We start from the raw sequence: 24,604 nt of genomic DNA, 5'->3' as shown, positions 1-24,604 counted from the left end.
CAGTCTTAATAATTGCCAGCATACAGTTTGTCTCCCTTACAGTTAGCTGACATTGTCCATAATCTTGGTTGTAGAATATGCACAGGACCATTCAGATCTTTGAAAGCTGAAAGTCTGTATGTAGATTCTGATTAGCTTCCTATGATTTGAAACGCAAAGAACTTGGCATAAAGTATTTTAGTAGGCTTAAATATACACTGTCTAATTGGAGATGAGAGTTAAAACTGGTCCATCTAAATTTAGCACATGCCTATTAGTAGGCGAGAGAAAGTTTAGAATTGTTATTTGAATGAAATTATGTAGTATCTAGTTGCATTTGATATATAGGCAGATCTGATCCCTGTTATCCACATGACAGCATATGTGTATGTAAGCCTATATCTAACCACGGCAGTGAGTGTAAAATTTGAAATTGTTAAAGCCATCTTAAAACTGACATAGACATGGCTGAACTTGACAAATAAAATGTCACTCACTTTAGGAAGTAAGTAAAGGACTTACGGCATTTTAAAATCTGCAGCCAAAAATGATTCACTACTACTTAACATGATAAGTAAAGAATAGACAGGGTCACCCTTTTGACTGCCTTGATCTGCCTGAGGGCCAGCCAGATTGGATGGGGAATGAAGATGTGCATTCCTCGTGCTGTTTAAAGTCTCATCTGTTTTTTGTAGCATTCAGGAAAGCTTATTTTAACATCTCTGCTGATTTATCAAAACAGTGTAATATTTCTCCTGTCATAGGAAAATTTTCAGTTTTGAACTTTATAGGAAAGTAAATGAACTTTGCCATTAAATTATTATTTCCTCATACAGAGAAATTTTGTTGTGCTCTGAAAGGACAAGGAAGGAATTTAGATGACAGGCTGTCCTCTCAAGTGAGAGCGGTTAGAGCTGCTTCATTCCTCACTTTTCCGTGCATCTTTCTTTCCTGAACCACTTACTCAGTGTCATTAGAACCACATTAGTTAGACCACAACATACTCTTAATAACCATGAATGTAAATTTTAACACCTATAAGAAGCAGCAAGTTAAGGAGACTGCTTCTTTTAACCACAGCAGGAACGGTGCTTAGGTTTTCGCCATTATCCTGGTTCTTCAGTTTGGAAGAGCAACATTCACTCAGATACAAGAAGTCTCTTCTAGTCACCCTGTTCAAGGCAAATATAGCAAGTCTTCAGTTAGATTCCAGTCAAGTAACTCCTTTCAAGTCAAGGGTTAGCTCTAGAACTTTTGACTTTTGGAAGTTTGACAAGTGGGTTTATTTTTGTGATGAGAGGCCTTAGATTGGAGTTGGACTTCTCAAGGACTTCTCAACCACCCCTTTTAAAGAAGAATTTGTTATAGTATGTGACTCATAAAGAAAAAGTTTCTGATGATACTCATTGCTCGTGCTCTTACTTTCATGAGTCTGAGTTTGGTTGTGAGTTTAGTTATGTTTTCATTACATTAATGGCAACACAAGCATTGCTAACAATCCCCAGTTGATGAATGCCATACGTAGTCATATGAGAAGACTAAGAAGAGTACAGTTGTAGCTGTCTCTCCCATAGACAAAGCAACTCTCTTTGGTACCCATTTCTCCTAAAACTCTACCTTAGATGACTCTAGCATCCCTTCAATCCCAGAGATTCCTGTTAATAATTCTGTGCCCCTTCCCATAATTTCTTTTTGAACTGTCTGAAAATTGCTTCTATCTCTGGACACAAGCAAGGCTTATGGTATTGATGGCATTCATTCCTGTATGGTGAAAGAGTGTGCCTCAGAATTAGCTCCTGTTTTTGCTCATCTGTTGTTTTTGTTTAAACACCAGAACTTATCCTTCTTAAAAGCATGTGTTGGTACATCACATCCCTAAGAGAGACCATTCTAACCCCTCTAATTATCATCCTGTCACTTTATCATCTACCATATCCAGTGTCTTTAAATCCCTCCTCAACTCCCATATCCTTGGATATCTTGAATCTTGTGTCTTCTCTTTGGTCACCAATGTGGCTTCCTTGTGGTGAGATCCAGTGTTAATATTCTATTGTATCTTACAAATGTCTGGTCATTTTCCCTAAAAGATTTTAGGGAATCCTGTTTAGTTGCCATTGACACATCCAAAGCTTTTGATTCACATGGCATTGGGTTCTTATCTCTAAGCCTCCTCTTTTGGCTTCCCTCTCTTTGTTCCCTCATATCTAGCTTCCTTTGTGGCTGATCTATCTAAGTGGCTGTTGATGGATCAGCATCTCCCCCTTTCTCCATCATCAGTGGTGTTGTTTAAGTCTATTTGTCTATTTCCTGTCTCCTACACTTTTTCTCCTTTTTATTCATTTACTCATACACTGAGGACTCAGTACTCCATTCCTCTACATTCTTCAACTCTGCTCCTTCTTCTCTTGCTCACTCTGTATCTTGTCTTGACACAACTTCCTCACTAAACTCAGACTTTTAAAGGATACATTAGTGGGGTAGACAAAATCTGATAAAGTTTAATGTCTCCAAAACTTCTTATCTCTGTATCAAAAATTTGACACAACTTTCTCTGACCTTTAACACTTCTGTAATTCCTTCTCTTGACTCACTGAACATATTTAGTATAATTGTAACCTCCACTATATCTTGGAAACCCCTTTTTACAGAACTAAGTCTGCCTCTTAAGAAACTGGGGGTCTTGTTTAGAGTCAAAATTTTTTTCTCCATAACAGATGCTTCATAAACAAAGGATTTATCCTTCCTCTCACATCTGGGGTAGCTCTAACTCTGATCCTTACTTAACAGAGTTAAGTCAAAGGTAGACCAACTTATAAAGTCTCCTAGGCTAACTTCAAAACTTGACTTGCTTGTTCTATGCTGCAGTGTTGTCTCACTTTCCCTCTTCTATAGGTATTACATTAGTTTTAACTTCTGAAAGCTGGCCGTTTTTCTGCCCCCACCGTTAGCAAGATCATGCTATACTTTGCAAGTTGCTGCATCACATAATTATTGTGTGAGCGTTGGCAACTCTAGGGTGGGCTGTTTTGATGACTGTTTAGTTCACAACACCTCAAAGCTTTGGAACTCTCTACCTTCTTATGTCTTTCCCAGTGACTGTGACCCAGCACATTTTGATAAATATTTTTCACTTCAAAATTTGTATATAAATTTTCATGTGAAATGTATATACAAATGTGAATAAGAGCAAGGTTATTAGGTTCAGTAGGTTGAGTGACAAGTTATTTGGGAGGTAAGTTTGAATGGAGAAAAACTGGAGGAAGTGAAGTGTTTTAGATTTCTGGGAGTGGACTTAGCAGTGGATGGATTAGGAGCATTAAAGAAAGTGTGAACGGCGAGAACGTTATCTTAGAGAGCAAAAATGGGTATGTTTGAAGGAATAGTGGTTCCAACAATGTTATATGGTTGTGAGGCATGGGCTATAGATAGGGTTGTGCAGAGGAGGGTGGATGTGTTAGAAATGAGATGTTTAAGGACAATATGTGATGTGAGGTGGTTTGATTGATTAAGTAATGAAAGGATAAGAGAGATATGTGGTAATAAAAAGAATGGGGTTGAGAGAGCAGAAGAGGGTGTGTTGAAATGGTTAGGACACATGGAGAGAATGACTGAGGAAATATTGACAAAGGATATATGTGTCTGAGGTTGAGGGAAGAAGGAGAAGTGGGAGACCAAATTGGAGATGGAAGGATGGAGTGAAAAAGATTTTGAGCGATTAGGGCCTGAACATACAGGAGCGTGAAAGGTGTGCAAGGAATAGAGTGAATTGGAATGATGTGGTATACCAGGATCGACGTGTTGTCATTGGATTGAACCAGGGCATGTGAAGCGTCTGGGGTAAACCATGGAAAGGTCTGTGGGGCCTGGATGTGGAAAGGGAGCTATGGTTTCGGTTCATTACACATGACAGATAGAGACTGAGTGTGAACAATTGTGGCCTTTTTTGTTTGTTCCTGGCGCTGCCTCACTGGAGGGGAGGGAATGCTATTTCGTGTGTGGCAGGGTGGTGACAGGAATGGATGAGGGCAGTAAGTATGGATATGTACATGTGTATATATGTGTATACACTTTGAAATGTATATATATATATATACATATGTATATGTGCATGTGTGGGCATTTATGTATATAAATGTGTATGTGGGTAGGTTGAGCCATTCCTCGTCTGTTTCCCCGTGCTACCTCGCAAATGCAGGAGACAGCAGATAAGTATGATAGAAAAAAATAATTATGGTAATTTCCATATCTTGTTTTTCCTGTTCATTAACCTCTATATATTTCTAAGCCCAGCCTTGATGCAGACTTTTGTCTATGACTGGAGCCTCTAGTGTAAAAAAAAAAAAAAAAAAAGAAAGATAAAAAGCTCCCTCTTGAACTGTTTCAATACTTTGTTATCCTACCAAACTTTAAGTGATGATGACTATGAAACAGATTATCTTGGGGAGATATTGGAGAATCTGGTAGTGACGTCAGTGGAGAACAATTTTCGTTTGATAAGGATATGAGCTTCAGCTCCACTAGTGCTTCCACTGATGCAAGAGGATGAGCTAAAGTAAAAGATGTGAAAGTAAAGTATTGATTTTTCTTATTAGATTTTAGTACGAGTTTATTATATTTTTAACAATTTTCGTATATTGCCAGAGATATCTTGGAACAAGAATGACACCCTTTTTGAAAATGCCATATATTATGAATTAACATCTTAATAAAGATTCAAAACTCTAGTTGAGAAAGTTCATGTCTTTTGGAGCACTTTAAAAAAATATAGAAGCAAGGGTTGAAGAAATGTGCTGAAAAAGTTTAACAAAGTTGTAGTAGAACTTGCAAAGGGATTTGGTTGTATCAACACCTTTGCAGTCATTTAAAATGGACTTAAACAGAGAGATTTATTTTGGATGTGCACTTGCTAGATACCTGTAGCAACAGGCACAAATTCATGATACATGCTATACATTAGAGAGTCTGTCAGCTCTTGGGCAATCAACCTGGACCTAAAGGATGCTTAGTGGCACTTTCTAAATCCTAGAATGAGAAATTTTTATCATTCAGGATAGGAAACCAAATGTAACAGATCAAGAGAAGCCTTTCGGTTGTGCATACAGTTGTCCCACATGTTGTATTACAAGATTGATAGGCTTTCAGATCCCAAGACACACCTACTCAGACACCACATTTCTCAAGCATCTAATAACCTGAAATGGTCTTCAAGAAGCACATTTCATTATCAGCCAGGAAAAGTTTCACTGGATTCCCAGTCAGAATTTTATTTGGTCAGGAATAGATTGACACACTCGAATAGGATCCCTGTATCTTCCAGGTGGAAAGTCTTTGCACTACCCTGAGTTGCTTCAGTAGTCTGTTCATAGGCTGCAATTTCCCATCTTCAGCTAAAGGACATGTTCAGGAAAGATTAGTTTTGTAGCTTAGCACAATGACATGGCAAAGATGCAGACAGATAGGTAACCTTCTGGATTAGCCAAATATTTTCCATTTTTTAACAGAGATCTGTTGTTAGCCGTACCCCAAGAACTTCTTGATAGACATGAAAAAACTTTAAAGGCCTACACCTTTGATAGGTCCCCCATCTTCTTGATTAGTTTGGACTGACACTTCAAATCATAGATGGAGTTGCCTTTCACCAAACAGCTATTACTTAGTGTATTTGGAAGAGTAACAAAAATTCCTGCATAACATAATAAAAGGAAAGCGTTGGTTGCATAGTATTTGGAAGAGTAACAAAAATTCCTGTTTCTTTGGGCAGTGTGGTAGGAGTGCCTTACCTCTGCAACGAGACTCATATAGATATTGTCCCACATTAGAATAAACAAAAACAGAAAAATCAAAATCACTCTAAGCAGTGATAAAAGCCTGTTTCTCCTGGCTTTGTTTGGTCCCATACCGTCAAGGTCAGTATCCATGATAGTTACCATGTTTATCAGTAGAGTTGCATTCATTTAGTTTCATTTATTAGGGGTGCTTCCTCAGGTGGATCTCTTCACCAACAAAACGAATGCCCTGTTTCCAACATATGTCACTTTAGTTCTTGATCAAAGGGTGGTAGTAACAGACGCCCTGATCATGAATTAGAGCCTTTAGAATCAATTTCTACCTTTCTCCATCTGTTAATCATCAGGAGGAAGTTCAAACTGTTAGTTTTCAGAGTACAGTGACTATTGTATCTTCAAAATGGGAGAGAGAATTTTGATGTCAGAAATTTCTTCAGCTACTCAATTTCCCATGGCTGATAGCTTGTTTTAAAAGACCATCTTCATCCTGTGGTCAGGAGCCCAATATACTGTGCTGGGTTTTGGAACTTAAAACAGTTTAAGTAAATACAATGTGTAATGAATGACATTCTGTGAACTCATGTTTTTCTCAGTTCTTAGTGTATCAGTTAGTCTATATTTTCAGTATCCTGAAAGATTTAGATTCTGAAAATTCAGAAGCTATATCCAGCTCTCTTTTCTTGCTTATTTTCATGAAAAAAAAAGCTGCTGATAATATAAATTCATACAAGAGTGCCTTTCAGGAACCATTGCACTTTGGCTGTGGTTTAACCCCTTAATGCCTCCTGATAGGTATTTATATGAGTTGAGCAGTGCCTCTAGATGGATATTTATGTATCATGACATGCCCAAGTTTCAATGCCATTCACTAAGCATGGGTGGTAGCTAAGGTGGCAGTGCATGATGATTTCTTTTCATGGTCAGTCATCCTCCCTAATGCCAGTAGGAGTACCATTGTGTGAGTTTTCTTGGAAGGAAATTCTGTCACGTTTTAGCTGCATTTTAAGGCATAGGCAGATGATTATTCTGAACTATTTGATGTAGAGCAGGATTTTATGGACACTAACTCTTTTAGAATCAAAATTTGACCAAGCTAAGGTTGGAAAAAAAAAAGATTATCTGACAGTTTGAGGCAATGTTGCCAGTACCTGCCAAGCCATGACAGCATTACATCCGACTTGTATGGCTGGCTGGTGATTTTTCAGGCATTTATATCTTTGCTGTTTTGAAAATAATTGTCTGTGCATGAATTGATTAGAACAAGTAAAGAAATATTATATATGATAAAACAGTAATAGCAAGTAGTAATCAGTATGATGGTAAAATAAATGAAAAAATGCATAGTGATAAGGCACTTAGGCCTCACTGTTGCACTTTTTAGTGCATTGTGCTGAAACACATAGGACATCTGCACAATTTTAGGGTGAAAATGGTGAAAAAAAAACTACCTCTGAAGCGATATTTTTGTATTATTTTATGAATATCTTTGAAATTTTAAGGTTAAATACATTTCTCAAAATGAATTTTGAGGGTTGAAAAGGATACCTTAGTGGTACATGTAGGGTTGAATGTCTAGAACTACCTGGGATAAGCTGCTCAGGTGTTTCTTCTTGAGCAAACCTACTTGTCTTCATTAGAAGTTGGCAAAGATCCTGGATTTTCCACAATTATAGGATTTTTTGGCAGTTTAATGCTTTCATGGCTACTGTAAAACACCCTTTCTGATAGCCCATGGGGCTAGGAGAAGAGTTACTGAGATATAGCACTTGTACTGTTTACACGCACATGCTCACACAGAAAAACATCTTTTAAAAAAGAAAGGAAATCAATTATTATTTAGATACTTTTATTTGAATACTTAGAATATTACTTTCATGCCTTATAGGTAGGTCATTTGAGGCATCCATATCTACTCCTATCTTCTTTGCTATATTAATGAAGGTTGCTTCACCTTTGGTGTAATTTTCATATTTCATCATTTACATTAATTTTACACACAGCAGAGAGAAAGAAAATGGTATGAAGACCTGTTAGCTAGTCCTAACATATACTTATAAGAGAGTATTAAAATTCATTTTGGTAAGGAAAATGATCTTGGCCACTACAGCTGTGCTCCTGCTTCCCTTTCACTTTTTTTTCTTATGATGGTGGCTTCACCTGCTGGGGTAGTCTTAATTTTTCTTTCTGCTACATTCATTTCTCACTTAGCAAGAAAAGGGAAAATTCTTTAATGTTAGTATGTGTTAGCTAGTGTAACATAAACTGTGAAAGGCATTATTAAAATTCATGTTGGTTTGGGATTACTGATGGTAATGAATCCAGACATAATGCTCTGCTGCCCTTGTTGTTTATTATAGATTGACATGCAAAACAGATTAACCTTTGTTTATCCAGTGTAAGTCTCATTCATTGTATCTCATGCTGGCAGGTAACAGTGTGTATCAATTTCTCCAGAGAGGACTAGAAATTTTGCGAAAGGAGTTCAATGAGCTGCGGTCTGTGTCTGCAGACCATCTCATGTACATCAAAGAGGATCTCATCATTCCTCATCATTACACTTTTTATGACTTTATTGTTAACAAGGTACCTGTATGCAATTTGGTATTTACATCCTATTTTTTATATTATTTTGCTTTAGATTGTCAAACTCCTTTCCAGGTCTTTTATTTGACTTACTGATACATTTATATCATAACCTTCATTTTCTCATAGCCTTCCTGACTTTTTGCAGTCTTTCCTTTGTAGTTTTCTTTCCCTCCTATAAGAGTTACATTCACAATGAAATACATAGCATTGCCCATTGATTTAAAGTTTCTATCAGGACTTTGGTGTCTGCAGAGTCCCAGGGAATCAGTTCAGATTGAATTCAAATTTGAGTACAAATTCATAATAGTACTGGTAGAATATTAAAATCCATATTTCTAAAAACTGTAATCTCAGCCATATTGTTGATCCACATAATTCAGATTACCATCAACTTGGCGTGTGGGTTTTCAGGGTTAGCTGCGTTGTTTACTATGCACTGATGTACCTCATGCTGTTTTGTCACTTGTTTTTGTTGTCTGAACACTTAGCAAGAAAGCCCATGCTTTTCTCATCTATATGATATCATGCAAAAAGTGTCCAAGTGATGGTGTGTGTAGCATTCTTGATGGGAAAATTATTGTGTTACCATTGTGATTACCTTTGTCTAGAAGTGGAAATCTTACAGAAATTAGATAAGGGTGCATTGGTGTGTCACCTGAGTAAGTCTTTTGATGTTAACGCACCTATATGGATATGTTTCTCAAAGGTTTTACATATTACATACTAGTATTTGCATATACTCCAAAAAGGTAAAACAGAACTAGCATTAAAGTATACTAAACAGTTAAGGTCACGACATGTTCAGACCACAACTGTTGCCCTTGATTTTAAAATCCATAAAAGTCTAAGATTTGCACATTCTTTGGTACCAGAGATTATGGATATTTGATATTCTGCTTGTCTTAATTCAATGCAAACATGATTTTACTTTTTTAACAGAATTTGTCTTGGCATGCAGTCCATCTGAGAATGAATTGGTATCTGGAAGCTTGAAATACCCATATTGCATAGACCTAACCTCAGAAAAGTCTCTTAAGATTAGAACAATTTTTTATTAGAAAATTGTTTTTCCTAGGCTCGAGGAAAGAGTGGACCATTGTTTCATTTTGATGTTCGTGATGATGTACGTCTGGTTAGTGATGCATCAGTAGAAAAGGAAGAATCACATGCAGGTGAGATTTGAAATGAAGCTTCTGTTCTTGAACATTATGAATCCAGTAAAAGTTTTCCTGTTCTTGATTAAGATAATCCCTTCAAAAAGTAACTAAACATTCCTCTTACATTATGTCCACAGTCATTACAGTGTTACTTGAATCACCTGAATCATGTAGTTTTTACATGTTGACATATATATATATATGAATGTGTAAACAAGAAACTTGCAGTTTTACATCTGTGTAGACTTTTTTTTTCAGCTTTACATACAATGCAAATTATCCTTTTTTTAGATTGACTGAAAGATGATTGCTACTCCTCAGGTAAAGTTGTAATGCGCAGTTGGTATGAACGCAACAAGCACATTTTTCCTGCAAGTCGATGGGAACCATATGATCCTCAGAAGAACTATGAAAAGTACACCATCAAAGATAAGAACAAAAAGAAATGATTAAATATTTTACTGCCTTAAACTCCAAGTACAAATGTTTCTTGCGTTCCTTTTATACTGCCAGGAAATCGGTTGTTTATAATTAAAATATCCGAAGAATGTACAAACAATAGTGACACCATCCTTTCCACTGTGAATAATATAATGCGTACTTGAAAATATTGGTAAAGTTGAAAGCAAGAAGAGCAATGAATATTCATTGTAGTATGTCTGTGAGGAGGGGTGATCCTGTGAAGAATGCTACTTTAAGAGAGAGGTGCTGCATTAAGTGCAGTCTGATTGAAGAAGCTGAGCTGGATGTGCCAAGATGATTCAGGTGTATTGAGAGAATGAGCAAAGAATGACTGGCCTGACTAAGAGAATCCATGTCAGAAGTGAAGGGAGCAAAGGGGAGGGGGAAATTGTGAAGATGGATGAAAATAGTGAAAGAGGCTATGTTGTATTGGAATCTGAATACCTCAGAGGGGGATATGCACTGAAATGATTAATTGGATTAACATGGTATATGGGAGTGATGTGCTATCAGCTGGCCAAGCCAAGGCATATGAAGTGGTTTTTAGGAAACCAACGAGTAGTTTGTGGAGGTTAGTGGCATATGATAGGCTCTGATTTTGGTACATTACACAACAGCTTGAGAGCAAATGTGTGCAAATGATGCCCTTTGTTGGTTTGTCTTTACACTACCTCCCTCAGGTAGGAGATGCAATTAGGTATATATGTAAAAAAAAAAAAAAAAAAAAAAAAAAAAAAAAAAGCTATTTTTGTGTATATGCTTTCTGGGAAACAATTTACATGTGTGTGTGTGTGTGAAAGGGGCCTGGTGGTTGACAGTACCCCACCTATCACCAGACCACAATCATTGGAGAATGGTCAGAGGCATATTATCTCTTGGTGAATAGCTAAGCTGCTTTTCAGTACCTAGATAAGGAAATCTTTAGTAAACTGTTTGCGGCATATAATTGACTTAGAGTATGAATCTCAAGTCTTCATTTCAATAGAAGAAACACTTTCATCTAGAGAACATCCAGTAGAGGGCAACCAAGATGGTACCCGAAAAAAGGGAGCTGACTTACATGAGAAGTTGGTGAATGTGAATTTATCCACAGTGTAAAAGATAAGGAAGAAGGAAGATACTTGATGACAAGTTTAAAGTTCCTGAATCAGATTACCATATTCAGGTGAATATTTCTTTCAAACCAACAAAGAAAGATCAGTGAGAGATAGCTAAAAATTAAGCTGGAAACATACTACAAAATATATGAAGAATACTTTTATAGTGCGTGGTAGATTTATAGATGACTGCAGTAAGCAACATGAAGAGGCTGTGAATGCAGACAGCATACAGAAAATTAGAGTTGTACATTAGTAAATTTTATGAGATTGAGGGCTCCTTGAGAGTAAAACTCTCTATGTATACTCTACAATAAGGTAGTTGCAATATGTTAATCACACATACTCTTGATGTATGTACATTTTTTCTTTCCCCTTTTTAAGGTGCTTGTAAAAAAAATAATTGTAGGCCTTCCAAACTTTAAAAGTTGTGATTGGCCATATGATTTTTTCATATTTTCTTGTGGTTTGCTTGAATGACCTTAAAATCTGGTTAATGTGTTTCATTATAATTTTTGGCCAATATAGCTTGCTTCACCCTTTCACTGCAGCATTCAGAATATCCAGGAATAGTATGTGGGATATTCTCAGATATATAAAAAAAATCTCTCCAGTTTATTATTATCATTAGCTAGACTGTAGTTTTCTAAAGAAAATGATATACTACTCAACCTGGTGAGATAACATTTATGTCTGCTTCATGCCCTTTAACTTGTACTGTTTTGCTGCCGGGCATATGAGATATTACAAGAGTATTTCCATATACTTAGTGAGATGTATGGTATTTTTATAAGTATTTCTTTCACAAACAAATATGATTACTAAGGATTTTTATGTGTAATATCTGTAAGAATGAGACACCTTCAAAAATTAGTACATAATATGATGGCACAGATCTCAGATAGCCTCCCTGGACATCACCTATTCTGATTAGTAAATGGAAATGGGAAAAAATTGAAAAACATTGCATGAACCACTACAAGCATTAATGGCCTCCTGTTTTGACTCAAGGCAAATGGGGCTGACTCAAGAATTAATAACTTGTGCTCACCTACCCTGAGTTGGGGAAAAAAATTCTACTTCCATATTCCCTGCATGTCATAGAACATGACTAAGAGGGGTGCAAGCAGGGGACTGGAATGCTCCTCTCGTGTATTTCAAATTTTAAAAGATGGAACAGAAGAAGGAGCCAAGCGAGGAGTGCTCCTCCTCCTCCTCCGAGGCTCAGGCTAGGATGTCTTAATGTGTGTGGATGTAACCAAGATGAGAAGAAAGGAGAGACAGGTAGTGTGTTTGAGGAAAGAAACCCAGATGTTCTGGCTGTGAGTGAAAGAAGGGTAAATTGGAATAGTGGTTTGGGAATGTTTTAAGAGTAAAGTCAATGGTGGGTGTGAGGGCAAAACTTGAGGAAGAAACAGCACTATTGCTGAACCAGGAGTTGTGGGATTGTTTGAAAGTGGAAGTGAGCTCCAGTCTGACATGGATGAAAATGAAAGTGGAGTGCAAGAGAAGGGTGATTATTAGTGCTTATGTATTTGGCTATGAGAAGAAAAATGATGAAAGGCAATTGTGTTAAAAGTAGATGCATGAGTGTGTCAGCAATTTTGATGCCAAAGACCAGGTATTAGTGATGGGCATTTTAAATACAAAGATGAGTAATGTGGCAGTTGATACACTTGGGGTACTTTGGGTATCCAGTAAGGTGAATGGAAATGGTGAACAGCATGTCGTAAGTGGAGGAGAGAAGGGGTAAGGGTAAGACCAAATTGGAGATGGAAATATGGAGTGAAAAAAAAAATTGAGTGATTGGGGCCTGAACATGTAGGAGGGTAAAAGGCATGCTCAGAATAAAGTGGATTGGAACAATATGTACAGAAAAATGTGCTGTCAGTGGATTGAGCTAGAGCATGTGAAGCAGCTAGGGGAAACCATGAAAAGATTTGTGGGGCCTGGTAGTGGACAGGGGGCTGTCGTTTCAATGCATTGCATGACATTTATAGAATGAATGTAAGTGCAGCCTTCCTTTGTCTGTTCCTGTCCGCTACCTTGCTAATATGGGAGATGGCAAACATATGAAAACAATGCTTCTGCCATGCTGAACAGAAAAAGAATTATACATCCCAAATATAGTGAATGGGTTAAAACAATAGCTTTGTGAATTAAGTAAAACTCAGGAGAAAACGTCATGTTTCAGAGCAGCATTACCTTTGTTTCATTCAGTTATCCATGTGAATAATATATGGTGTGTATATTAATCATTCTGGCTGGGCCATCCAACAAAACTAATTTCCAAAGGAAATGTCTGCTTCTTTTATATTTTCACAAATATGAGATGAAGAGTATTCAATGAGCTTTTTGCAAACAATTATTTTGCATCAGTGTTTTAAAAAAAAGATAGTTTAATGGGATTAGATTTGAAAATATTGGGATAATGATGTCTGGTAGTGTTTTGTGTTAATAGCCTTATAGATAATTGTTTTATCTCAGGTGTTATACTTTATAGTAGGGAGGTATTTAGCTTCTTCTTAAGAGCTAACCTCTTATGTTTTTTTGAGGGTTTTGATCAATCTTATCCTTCTCACCTTGGAGGTTACTTCATGACATCTTGGGAACCTCATACTTACACATTATCGTAGTTGTAAACCTGATAAATAGATGCTCATCTTAAAGACCACATATACAGTGCCTACCAATGAAGTTGCCGAGAGTAGGTCCATGCTGATTACGTTGATGCAAATCACTTTATTCCACCTAAAATTGTGTTGGCACCCTTTAGCAAGCAGTGGCAATTAAATGATGTGCTGGCATATCACATGAGCCCACCTCATTAGCAGTTTAGCTGTTGTAGGAGGTGGATGTGTTTTGACATGCTCCCTACATGTCCTAGATTTTCTTTTTTACCCTCCTACCACTACTATGGTTGGAAGTGCTCACTTTACAAGTGGCAAAACAGCTTCTATAGTTGCACTATACAAGAAAAATAAGCCACTTAAGGAAATTTTTAATATTACCAGTGTGAGCTTGAGATCAGTACTGTGGCACTATTATACCAACCCATGTGAAATGCCTTGGGAATGCAAGAAAAACCTCTTCACCTATTCAGTCATTATTGAACATTGAATGGATGCAAATCCATGCTTGATTGCGAAAATTTAAAGAAAAAACCCAGACTGCTCAGGTGGTGTGTTGGTAAGGACAGTGCAGGGCTGAGTACACAAGGACCTTCAGACCAGAGCTGCAGGCTGCGTTGTAAACCGCTCATAACCTGTAGGCACCATAAGAAAAGAGTCATATTTTGCAAGAAATAAGTTGTGTGGGATATGTCTAAGATCAAGCATTGTGTAGGTTGATGAGTCCACCTTTTTCTAACAGGTGGCCATATGAGTCCACCTTTTTCTAACAGGTGGCCATGACAGGCTTGTGTACAGACAACCAGGCTTTGATTCATTTGACCCCAAGTGCACTGCAAGCACTGTAAAGTTCCCTGCTTTACTTATGGGTTGTTTCAGTTATTATGGTGTTGGAGACAGAACCTTGTAGTTTTGCCTCTGAGGAGTGAAACTAAAAACAGACATAGATACCTCAAGCTACAGTATGACCATCTCCTGGATTCGTTCAAAAAGTGCAAGGCTGAGGCCTTCATGCTGGATGGGGCTTCCTGCCACAATGCTAAATTCGTAATTAATGGGCTTAAGGACTGTGCAGTGGAGTTTCTTTGTGACTGCTCCAGAAAATTCACTGGATTTGAACATGAAATTTTTTAACAGGGGTACTTTGTCTCCACCCAAGCTGAAAGTGGCCATTCATGAAATTTTGGCAAAGATGTACCCTACATAGCTTCATAACCTTGCTGATTCAGTTTCTGGACATTTGAAGGAGTGTATAAAGAGGAAAGGAAAACCAATAAAGTACTAGTTTGTAGTGAATGCAGTTTTCATGGTTTTATTTCACATGTATCCTTGATGGTTCTGCCGCAGCCCCCCTCGCACCAACGTCACTGGCCAGCACTGTATATGATGTTGCAGTTAGATGAAAACAAAAAATAGATTAATGAAATTGGTATTATGAATTATAATTTCTTGCCTGATAGTATGAACTCAAGTCATCAAAATCCAAAATGGTGTATAGGGGATTTGATTATGCATCCCCCAAGGCAGTCCCATCCTGCCTTCCTTGGTAAAAATTTCCTTTTATTGTTTACTGAAATAGTAAGTTCAGGTTTAAGGTATTGAAACTCTTTATATATTTTCAGTAATAATATATGTGACTGTTGATAGTTCATAGATTCACTTATTCCAAAAATTGTCTCATGTTATTGTTCAGTATTATGAAACAAAATTGCCTTTTTTTTTCTTTGTTCTTTTGCACTTAAGTGGCACACATACAGTTGGAGTTTTAATGAGTAAAAAAGATGAAAATGATCTGATTTACATATAATTCTTATGTAAGAATTGAGGTGAAATTAACTCTGAGTCCATTCATAATATTAAACACTATATGGGTTCTTTATGTTGCAATTTAAGCTCTTCTCCAAGGAGTAAAATGCTTTACTGTACAAGCAATCTTTAATGTGGGGAAAAGATGTTGCTTTATGAACCACATTAGGGGTGTCTGAATTTATCTGTTAAGCTCTGTCCAAAGCATGGTTGGTCTGATCCGAGTTACATATATTTTTTTTGGTTCATAGGAACCTTGATGACTGATATCCTTATCCCACTCATTCTCAGGGATATGAAAGCTTGATTAGCAATGCTGTTCACCTATGTGTTTTTTATATAAAGAAAAAAGTAACTGCTATTTTTTTCTCTACCCTTTTTCTGAATTATTACTTTACTTTGTTCCATTCTGTTTCTATGTCACTAATCTACACCAAAAACAGTATCATGAATTTTAAACTTATTTCCAGTTAATTTAGTACAAAATGAAGCAAACTAGAACAAGATCATTATGTGCTGTGTAGATGAAAAGTGTGTGATGTTCTTGCTTATTGGCCTCTTCTCTCTCCTACAACTTGATCAAGCCTCCTCACAACACATATTTTCCTCAAACTCTGCATATCCAGCACATTCACCCACTACCGTATATTCTCATTTAGAGCCCACACCAAGCATCTGTACCACACAGTTAGTACTACTTTACCTTCAGACATGCCCATCTTTGACCTCCCAAATAGAGACCTCTTTCTTCACATTCCTCATTGTGTCCAGGACTCTTTGCCTCCTCACTTACCTTATGACTCACTTCAGCTTCCATGGTTCTATTCACTGCCATATCCTCTCCTAAGTATCTAAAACAGTTTACTTCCTATAAGTTTTCTCCATTCAGATCAAACCCCTACTAAATTGTCTCTGCACTGCTAAAACTAATAATCTTGCTTTTATTCACACTATCAACTTTCTCCATTCACACACACTCTCAAACTGAAAAACCAGCTTCTACAATTTCCCACTCAGATCTGCCACCATGTTGTCAGCAAATAACAACATGCTCCTCCCAAGCCAACTCATCAATGATAGACTGCAGATATGCCCTTCTCCCCAAAATGTGTGCTCTCCCTTCAAATTATGTGTATAAGTTTGTTGAGTGTACTTGGCAAGTTGTAGACTGGTGGTTATGAAAGGGTGGTAGGCAGCCAACAACCAGGGAGGTATATTACTAGCACTATGCACCTGGTTATCAGGAGGGTTAGTGACATTTGCTTAGTGAGCCAGCACTTTAGTGGTTGTCAAATTGCACTCCTGTGACCCAGGTAGCTGTCTATTCTTTCTGCCTCACTAGCATGTGGGGTACTGGCATTCTGTCAACAAACATACAATCTCTCCTTGTCATATGTAACATGACAAAACTTAACATGCTACTCATTCTTCATAACTAGTTTTTTCTATGGTGAGCACCATGCGCTAGCCCTGCCTCTTGGCAAAATGGTAGGAGCAGTAGATAGAAGTAGTAAGTAGGAACATTTAGGCAGGATCATTAGGCAGATACATTGGGTAGAAGTAATAGGTAGGAGCATTAGATAGAAGTAGTCATTCAGAACATTAGGTAGAAGCCTCTGCAAACACTGTGCTAGACTTGGCCTCTAACAGTGGCCTGCTAAGGTTGAGGCACTAAAGGCTAAGAAGTAGCATCGGAGTTCTTTAGTAATAGAGATTGTTGCCATGGCCACCCCTCTGAGGGAATTGCAGCTTGAACAGATGTCAGAGATTTAGACAGATGATTAGATAGGTGGCAAGCATAGAGCTTCAGCCTAGGGAGGAACAATGTGACTTCAGGAGTGGTAGATGTATGGATCGGGTTTTTTCTTTAAAGAATTTGTATGTGAAATACAGAAACAGAAATATTTGTAAGTAGCATATATGGATCTGGAAAAAGCATATGATAAGGTCAATACAGATGCTGTTTAGGTGGTGTGGAAAGAAAGATGCTAGAAGTTAGGAAGAGTTTTATTAAGAGAGTAGGGCATTTGTGTGAGTAAGAAAAGAGGAAGTTGAGTGGTTTCAGATGAATGTGGGATTGCAGCAGAGGTGTGTGATGTCACTATGGATGTTTAATTTGTTCATGTGTGGGGTGGTGAGGGAGATGAATGCAAGGGTATGGGAGAGGAGCAGGTGTGTAGTCTGTTGGGGTTGGGGGGCCTGGGAAGTGAGTTAGTTATTGTATGCTGATGACACAGTGCTGGTGGTAAGTTCAACTGAGATATTGCATAAGCTGGTGTCTGAGTTTGGGTAATTGTGAGAAAGGAGAAGGTTGAGAGTAAGTATGAATAAAAGCAAGGTTATTGGGCTTAGCAGGAGAAAGTGAGTTTGAATGCAGAGAACATGGATGACTTAGGATGTTTTAGATACCTCAGAGTTGACACGACAGCTAATAGAAGCATGGAATCTGAAGTGAACCATAGTGTGGGTAAAGGAACAAAGGTCCTTGGCATATTGAGGGTGTGTGGAATCAGGTTGTTGTCGATGATTGTAAAGACAGGTATGTTTGATGGTTTAGTAGTTCTGATAGTGTTGTATGGATCCCAGGTGTAGGTTGTAGATAATAAGGTACAGACATGGGCAGTTACGTTGGGAATGAAACATATGAGAACAAAATGTGGTCTGAAGAAGGTTGATTGAATAATAAATGATAGGGTAAGAAAGGGGTATGATAATAAGAAAGCTGAAAAGGGTGTATTGAAATAGTGCATTATACATGACAGCTAGAGACTGAGTGTGAACGAATGTGGCCTTTGTTGTCTTTTCCTAGAGCTACCTTGTGCACATGCGGGGGAGGGGGTTGTCATTTCATGTGTGGCAGTGAGGCAACAGGAATGAATAAAGGCAGCAAGTATGAATTATGTACATGTGTACATATGTATATGTCTGTGTATGTATATGTTGAAATGTATAGGTATGTATATGTGCATGTGTGGCCGTGTATGTATATACATGTGTATGTGGGTGGGTTGGGCCATTCTTTTGTCTGTATCCTTGCGATACCTCGCTAACACGAGAGACAGCGACAAAGTATAATAAATGAAAAATATATATATATATATATATATATATATATATATATATTTATATTTATTTATTATACTTTGTCGCTGTTTCCCACGTTAGCGAGGTAGCACAAGGACACAGACAAAAGAATGGCCCTACCAACCCACACACACATTTATATACATACAAGTCCACACACGCACATATACATACCTATACATTTATTTTATTATTATACTTTGTCGCTGTCTCCCGCATTAGCGAGGTAGCGCAAGGAAACAGACGAAAGAATGGTCCAACCCACCCATATACACATGTGTATACATACATGTCTACACACGCACATATACATACCTATACATCTCAACGTATACATATATACACACACAGACATATACGTATATACACACGTACATAATTCATACTGTCTGCCCTTATTCATTCCCATCGCCACCCCACTACACATGAAATAACAACCCCCTCCCAGCATGTGCGCAAGGTAGCACTAGGAAAAGACAACAAAGGCCACATTTGTTCACACTCAGTCTCTAGCTGTCATGTATAATGCACTGAAACCACAGCTCCCTTTCCACATCCAGGCCTCACAGAACTTTCCATGGTTTACCCCAGACGCTTCACATGCCCCGGTTCAATCCATTGACACCACATCGTTCCAATTCACTCTATTCCTTGCACGCCTTTCACCCTCCTGCATGTTCAGGCCCCGATCACTGAAAATCTTTTTCACTCCATCTTTCCACCTCCAATTTGGTCTCCCACTTCTCCTCATTCCCTCCACCTCTGACACATATATCCTCTTTGTCAATCTTTCCTCACTCATTCTCTCCATGAGACCAAACCATTTCAAAACACCCTCTTCTCTCTCAACCACACTCTTTTCATAACCACACATCTCCCTTACCCTTTCAATTACTCGATCAAACCACCTCACACCACATGTTGTCCTCAAACATCTCATTTCCACCACATCCACCCTCCTCCGCACAACTCTATCTATAGCCCATGCTTCGCAACCATATAATATTGTTGGAACCACTATTCCTTCAAACATACCCATTTTTGCTTTCCAAGATAACGTTCTCAACTTCCACACATTCTTCAATGCTCCCAGGACTTTCGCCCCCTCCCCCACCCTATGATTCACTTCCGCTTCCATGGTTCCATACGCTGCCAAATCCACTCCCAGATATCTAAAACACTTCACTTCCTCCAGTTTTTCTCCATTCAAATTTACCTCCCAATTGACTTGTTCCTCAACCCTACTGTACCTAATAACCTTTCATCTTCCGCAAAGCTTTTACTACCTCTGCTCTGTTTATCAAATCATTTTCCCTAACCCTCTCACTTTGCACACGACCTCGACCAAAACACCCTATATCTGCCACTCTATCATCAAACACATTCAACAAACCTTCAAAATACTCACTCCATCTCCTTCTCACATCACCACTACTTGTTATCACATCCCCATTAGCCCCCTTCACTGAAGTTCCCATTTGTTCCCCTGTCTTACGCACTTTATTTACCTCCTTCCAAAACATCTTTTTATTCTCCCTAAAATTTAATGATACTCTCTCACCCCAACTCTCTTTTGCACTCTTTTTCACCTCTTGCACCTTTCTCATGACCTCCTGCCTCTTTCTTTTATACATTTCCCACTCATTTGCATTATTTCCCTGCAAAGATCGTCCAAATGCCTCTCTCTTCTCTTTCACTAATAATCTTACTTCTTCATCCCACCACTCATTACCTTTTCTAATCTGTCCACCTCCCATGCTTCTCATGCCACAAGCATCTTTTGCGCAAGCCATCACTGCTCCCCTAAATACAAATGTGGGAGACCAAATTGGAGGTGTTTCAATATGTAGAATCTCCCTCGTTTAGGATTCTATGGTCTTGTCCAGGGCCTCTCTTTTGCATACCGATGTTAGCTTATAAGCCAATGATGCCTTATTACCATATCTTTAATTAATTCATATATACTCCTGTGTGCCCCTCTTCCGAGCCACTGCTCCTTTTTTCAGCACAGTCCCACAAGCTGTTTGCCATTCCTATTCACCTTACTGAATATCCCGCGTCCCCCAGTTATACCATCAACTGCAACATTACCCACCCTCGCATTTAACTGATCCAACACTAATACCTGATCTATGCATTAAAAGTTCTGAGACACTCACTTAGCTGCTCTCAAAACACTTACCTCTTCTCATGTCCAGGTGTATAAGCACTAATAACCCCCGATCTCTCGCAGTCTACTTTCATTTTAACCCACGTCAGTTTGGAGCTTACTTCCTTACATACACATTTCCATAATTTGGGCTTCAGCAGTACTGCTACCTCTTCTTTAGCTTTGACATTCACACTCACCCCTGACTTCACACCCAAAGATCCCTAAACTATTCTTCCCCTTTCCCTTTGAGCTTTGTTTCAGTCTGGGCCAGAACATTGTACAGGTTCCTTTCTTTAAACATTCTTTCCTTTCGTCTCATTTTGGCTACATCTACACAACAAAACATCCCGGCCTGAGCCTTTGAGGAGGAGTACTCTTTTCTTAGCCTTCCGTCTCCCCTTCCATCATATCATTGATAGTTGAAATACAGACCCGTAATCTATAGAACAACGGTAACACAGTAATGGACTGTGTATTAAGAGTAAAGAAATTAGTATCGTACATTTTTTCTCTGCTGTTTCAATGCTTGGTAATCAACATTTTCATTTTTTTATTAGAGATGTATTCTGCTTTTAAGTGCAGGAAATTTGGTCATTATAGTTATGTTACTTGTCATGTCAGAGATTCATGTGGTCGTGCGAGCCAGAGTCACGACGAGACGATGGACAAACAACCGTTGCCATGTTGTTTACGCGTGGGGTCCTCAGTTCTAAGCTTAACGAAGCTGTCAGTTAAAAGAAAATTAAGTATCATTCATTATTAGATATGATAGCTGTTTTCTTTATCAAAACAGAAAATCGAGACACTTGGCATGTTTACTTGTCTTATCATAAAAATCCATCTAAACTATCGGTTTTGCCTTCAGGCCCCGCCCATATTCATGACCAGGCCAGTAGCCAACCCGCCTCAGAAGCCCTCAGACCTGCGCAGTGGTACGACGCGAAATGAAGGCAGTATACCTACTGTTAGATAGTTCTGTAATACGTTAAAATGAATTATAGTGCAATGGTAGTGTGACCATAAAATGCAATGGATATGTTCCGAGAGTAAACAAGTGTCAACATATCACCAGAACTTTATGGTGGAAGTGATTTACGTTTCATATTGACGAATGAAATCAAGTCGGGAAACAAGTCATACAAGTATTACTATGTTTCAGATGATACAAAATAATCATAAAGCACTGATTAGTGTGTGTTTGTGACCTTACATAACTGGGCCAGGAGCTGATGATGCAAAAACTACATGCAACAAAGTGACTTTGTCATGTCAGAGTAATGTGTAACCTGGAATGAAAACCAGAACATTCCGCATGTAAACAAGTCGTAAACAAAACGGTGACATCACAGTAGTGTATTGTTTGATAAACAATGAGAATATTGTTGCACAGTGCTGGTAACTGTTGTGCTGTGTGTGCAAAAGCCTTTGAAAATATATTCTCTGCCTGACTGTAGTGTGTCTACTGGCAAAATTTGTAAAGTGCTCAGTTACTTGAAAAGTCTGATTACTTGTGACTGCTGGCTGTTACAACCACCTATGAATTATATTGACTAAGTGGAACTTCGGCTGCCGCAATGTAAGTATCTTTTATTGTCATTGATACTTATAATGATTTTGAATTATAAGTATCTGTTCATAACCATATTCTTAATGAGAAATTATTTATGATTTATGAAATTTAACATAGACCGAAAAAATGATTAACTTTGCCCACGGACTATGTCATATATATTGATGTTCAGTACATGATAATGTTATGCGCTGTTCCGTTTGCTATATCTAACAAATCATGAAACTAATTTGATTTCACAACGCTATGGAAAATATGGACATCGTTTTTATTTCATTTTTTTGCTCATATTACTATATTTTTCCGTTAAGTTTATCATCGTTCATCGTATACGTATTCTTGAACTTAATCAAGCACGTAATTCTAGATAAGTTTATGAAACTAGTGTCACGATAAGGGATACTACAAAAAATGCAATTATTTATTAAGTACTCTTCTGACAACTGCCTTCAAGTCGTTTTCAGAATGCCATACAGTCCAATTCTACATGTACAAGTAAAATGAAATCATTGTCCTCACTTCATCATTACGTAATACATCATGTGATTTTTTTTTTCATAAGCTCGTTGTCCTAAGTAGGATTAAAAAAATAATTTGAACTTCAAAAAAAAAAGGGGGGGAGACCTTTGAGAATATCGCTAAGGTCCCGTTTCAAGGAAGATGGAAGGGTAAGGTTGCATTGGAATATTGCTGGCTCGACGCGTTTTAATCAAATAAGCTTTTGTTGAGCTAATCGTCCCTTTTGGTTTTCTCTGAATATTAGTAGAGTTTGCCATGGCCTCATTTATCAAATGGTTAGCTATTACATACTTTGGGGTATATTTGCCTTATTTTTTTTCCTATGTTGAAGGCTCCGAGTCACGTACTAAAGTCCATATTTACGGCCGGGCCTCAATTGAAATATAGAGAGAATAATGAATGGAAAGATTATAAACAAGGTGAAGTATTTACGAAATTTGTAGTACTTGAAAAACCGGTGTTATAAAATAAACCTGGTCATAGTTTTTGGGAAAGACGAGAAGGTACAGTTCCAAAGTTTCGACGTAGGGAAAGAAACAATTATCAAAACGGCACACCCTTGTGTTGCTGAAGGCCACTTTAATCATGTGACGCAGCAGCTTGCCAAATATTGCGTTGTCTGTTTAATGGTGGGGGCACACAAGAAGCCAACTTTCGGAAGTAAAAACCAGAATAATACCTACAGAAGAGGGAAAGTGAATCAACATTGTGGCGTAGGGCAAGAGTGTCAAGTTTGGAAGTTAGCTTGGGCCAGTTTTTAAGTCATCGCTTTCGACTCGACTTTGTCAAGTAAGGATGCAGAGCTAAAACCACGCCGGATATGAGAGCAGCAGTAATCCACATATTATATATTTTGGTATAATGCATTCGAGTTTATTCATCACAGGGTTTGAGTTCTTTTACTTTATGCCCCTCCCCCGGTTTAGATCATATCCGTCAAGGAGTATACATATGTATAGACGTCTTTGCACATAGTTTTGGGGCACAGAACACGAACCGAACGTAAATATATGATTCCCGTCTGGATCTCTTCACCACAGTCAAACTATTTGGTTGATATAGGTTTGTCTTCATCTGAGTGAACCAAAGTTCAAGGGTAAAGGGGAAGAATGGTTAGGAAATGTCGTATGTATAAAGTTAGGGGTTAGTGTGTGGTTGAGAACCAAGGAGGAGTAGCACTTCTGTTGAAGGAGTCATGGAAATGTGTTAAAGATTGGAAAGAAATGAGGTCAAGGCTGATGTGGGTAAATATTAGTGCATTACAAGGGAGTGATTATTAGTGCTCATGCACCTGGCCATCAAGGATCGGTGAAGAAAGGAATGTATCTGGGAGCAGCAAAGTGAGTGTATGCGACATTTAGGTATTAGTAATGGATAATTTGAATGCCAAAGTGGGTAATAAACTGTTGAGGGCATAATTGTGAGCATGGAATACTGTATTGCATGAGGTTAATGGGAATGGTGAACAGCTTGTGGAGTCATGTGATGAAAAAGGATTGGTGGAAACTCGTTTTAAAAGAGGGACACTCTGTACATTTGTATATGTGATGCAGGTAGGATGGTGAGCAGGCATTGTTGGATTGTGTTAATTGATAGGCATGTAGAAGAGAAACTCTTTGGTGTAAATGTACAGAAAAGGGCAGCTGACAGGATGTGAGGGTAAATATTTGTAGTCTTTCAGATAAGATGAAATAATATGAGAGAAAAGTGGGTGTTGAAAGTAAATTAGCTTAAATGAGATGCCTGTGTGAAGAGAAACTAGGAATGATTGAGTGT

The 24,604-nt window shown here is 38.1% G+C and overlaps 2 protein-coding genes across 5 annotated transcripts in view; both read left to right on the top strand.

Annotated features, from left to right (window-relative positions):
• LOC139754616 (protein FAM50A) overlaps positions 1-15,859 on the top strand; it is a 30,008-nt gene extending 14,149 nt beyond the window's left edge. For 2 of the 3 annotated variants that reach the window (XM_071672070.1, XM_071672069.1), the window contains exons 6-8: positions 8,194-8,348; positions 9,427-9,523; positions 9,830-15,859. In XM_071672070.1, coding sequence (XP_071528171.1) covers positions 8,194-8,348; positions 9,427-9,523; positions 9,830-9,957 — 380 coding nt within the window. In that variant the 3' untranslated portion in view covers positions 9,958-15,859. Of the gene's footprint in view, positions 1-8,193; positions 8,349-9,290; positions 9,524-9,829 lie in introns of those variants that run through there. The other variant, XM_071672071.1, reaches the window with a different exon arrangement.
• A 5,790-nt stretch (positions 15,860-21,649) lies between these two features.
• pch2 (pachytene checkpoint 2 protein) overlaps positions 21,650-24,604 on the top strand; it is a 429,043-nt gene continuing 426,088 nt past the window's right edge. For both annotated transcript variants that reach the window (XM_071672066.1, XM_071672065.1), the window contains exon 1: positions 21,650-22,315. The gene's annotated coding sequence lies outside the window, so the exon portion shown is untranslated. The remainder of the gene's footprint in view (positions 22,316-24,604) is intronic.

The sequence above is a fragment of the Panulirus ornatus genome, chromosome 17 (assembly GCF_036320965.1).
Source record: "Panulirus ornatus isolate Po-2019 chromosome 17, ASM3632096v1, whole genome shotgun sequence".
NCBI classification, from domain to species: domain Eukaryota; kingdom Metazoa; phylum Arthropoda; class Malacostraca; order Decapoda; family Palinuridae; genus Panulirus; species Panulirus ornatus.
This window is presented reverse-complemented; position numbering and strand designations above follow the sequence as displayed.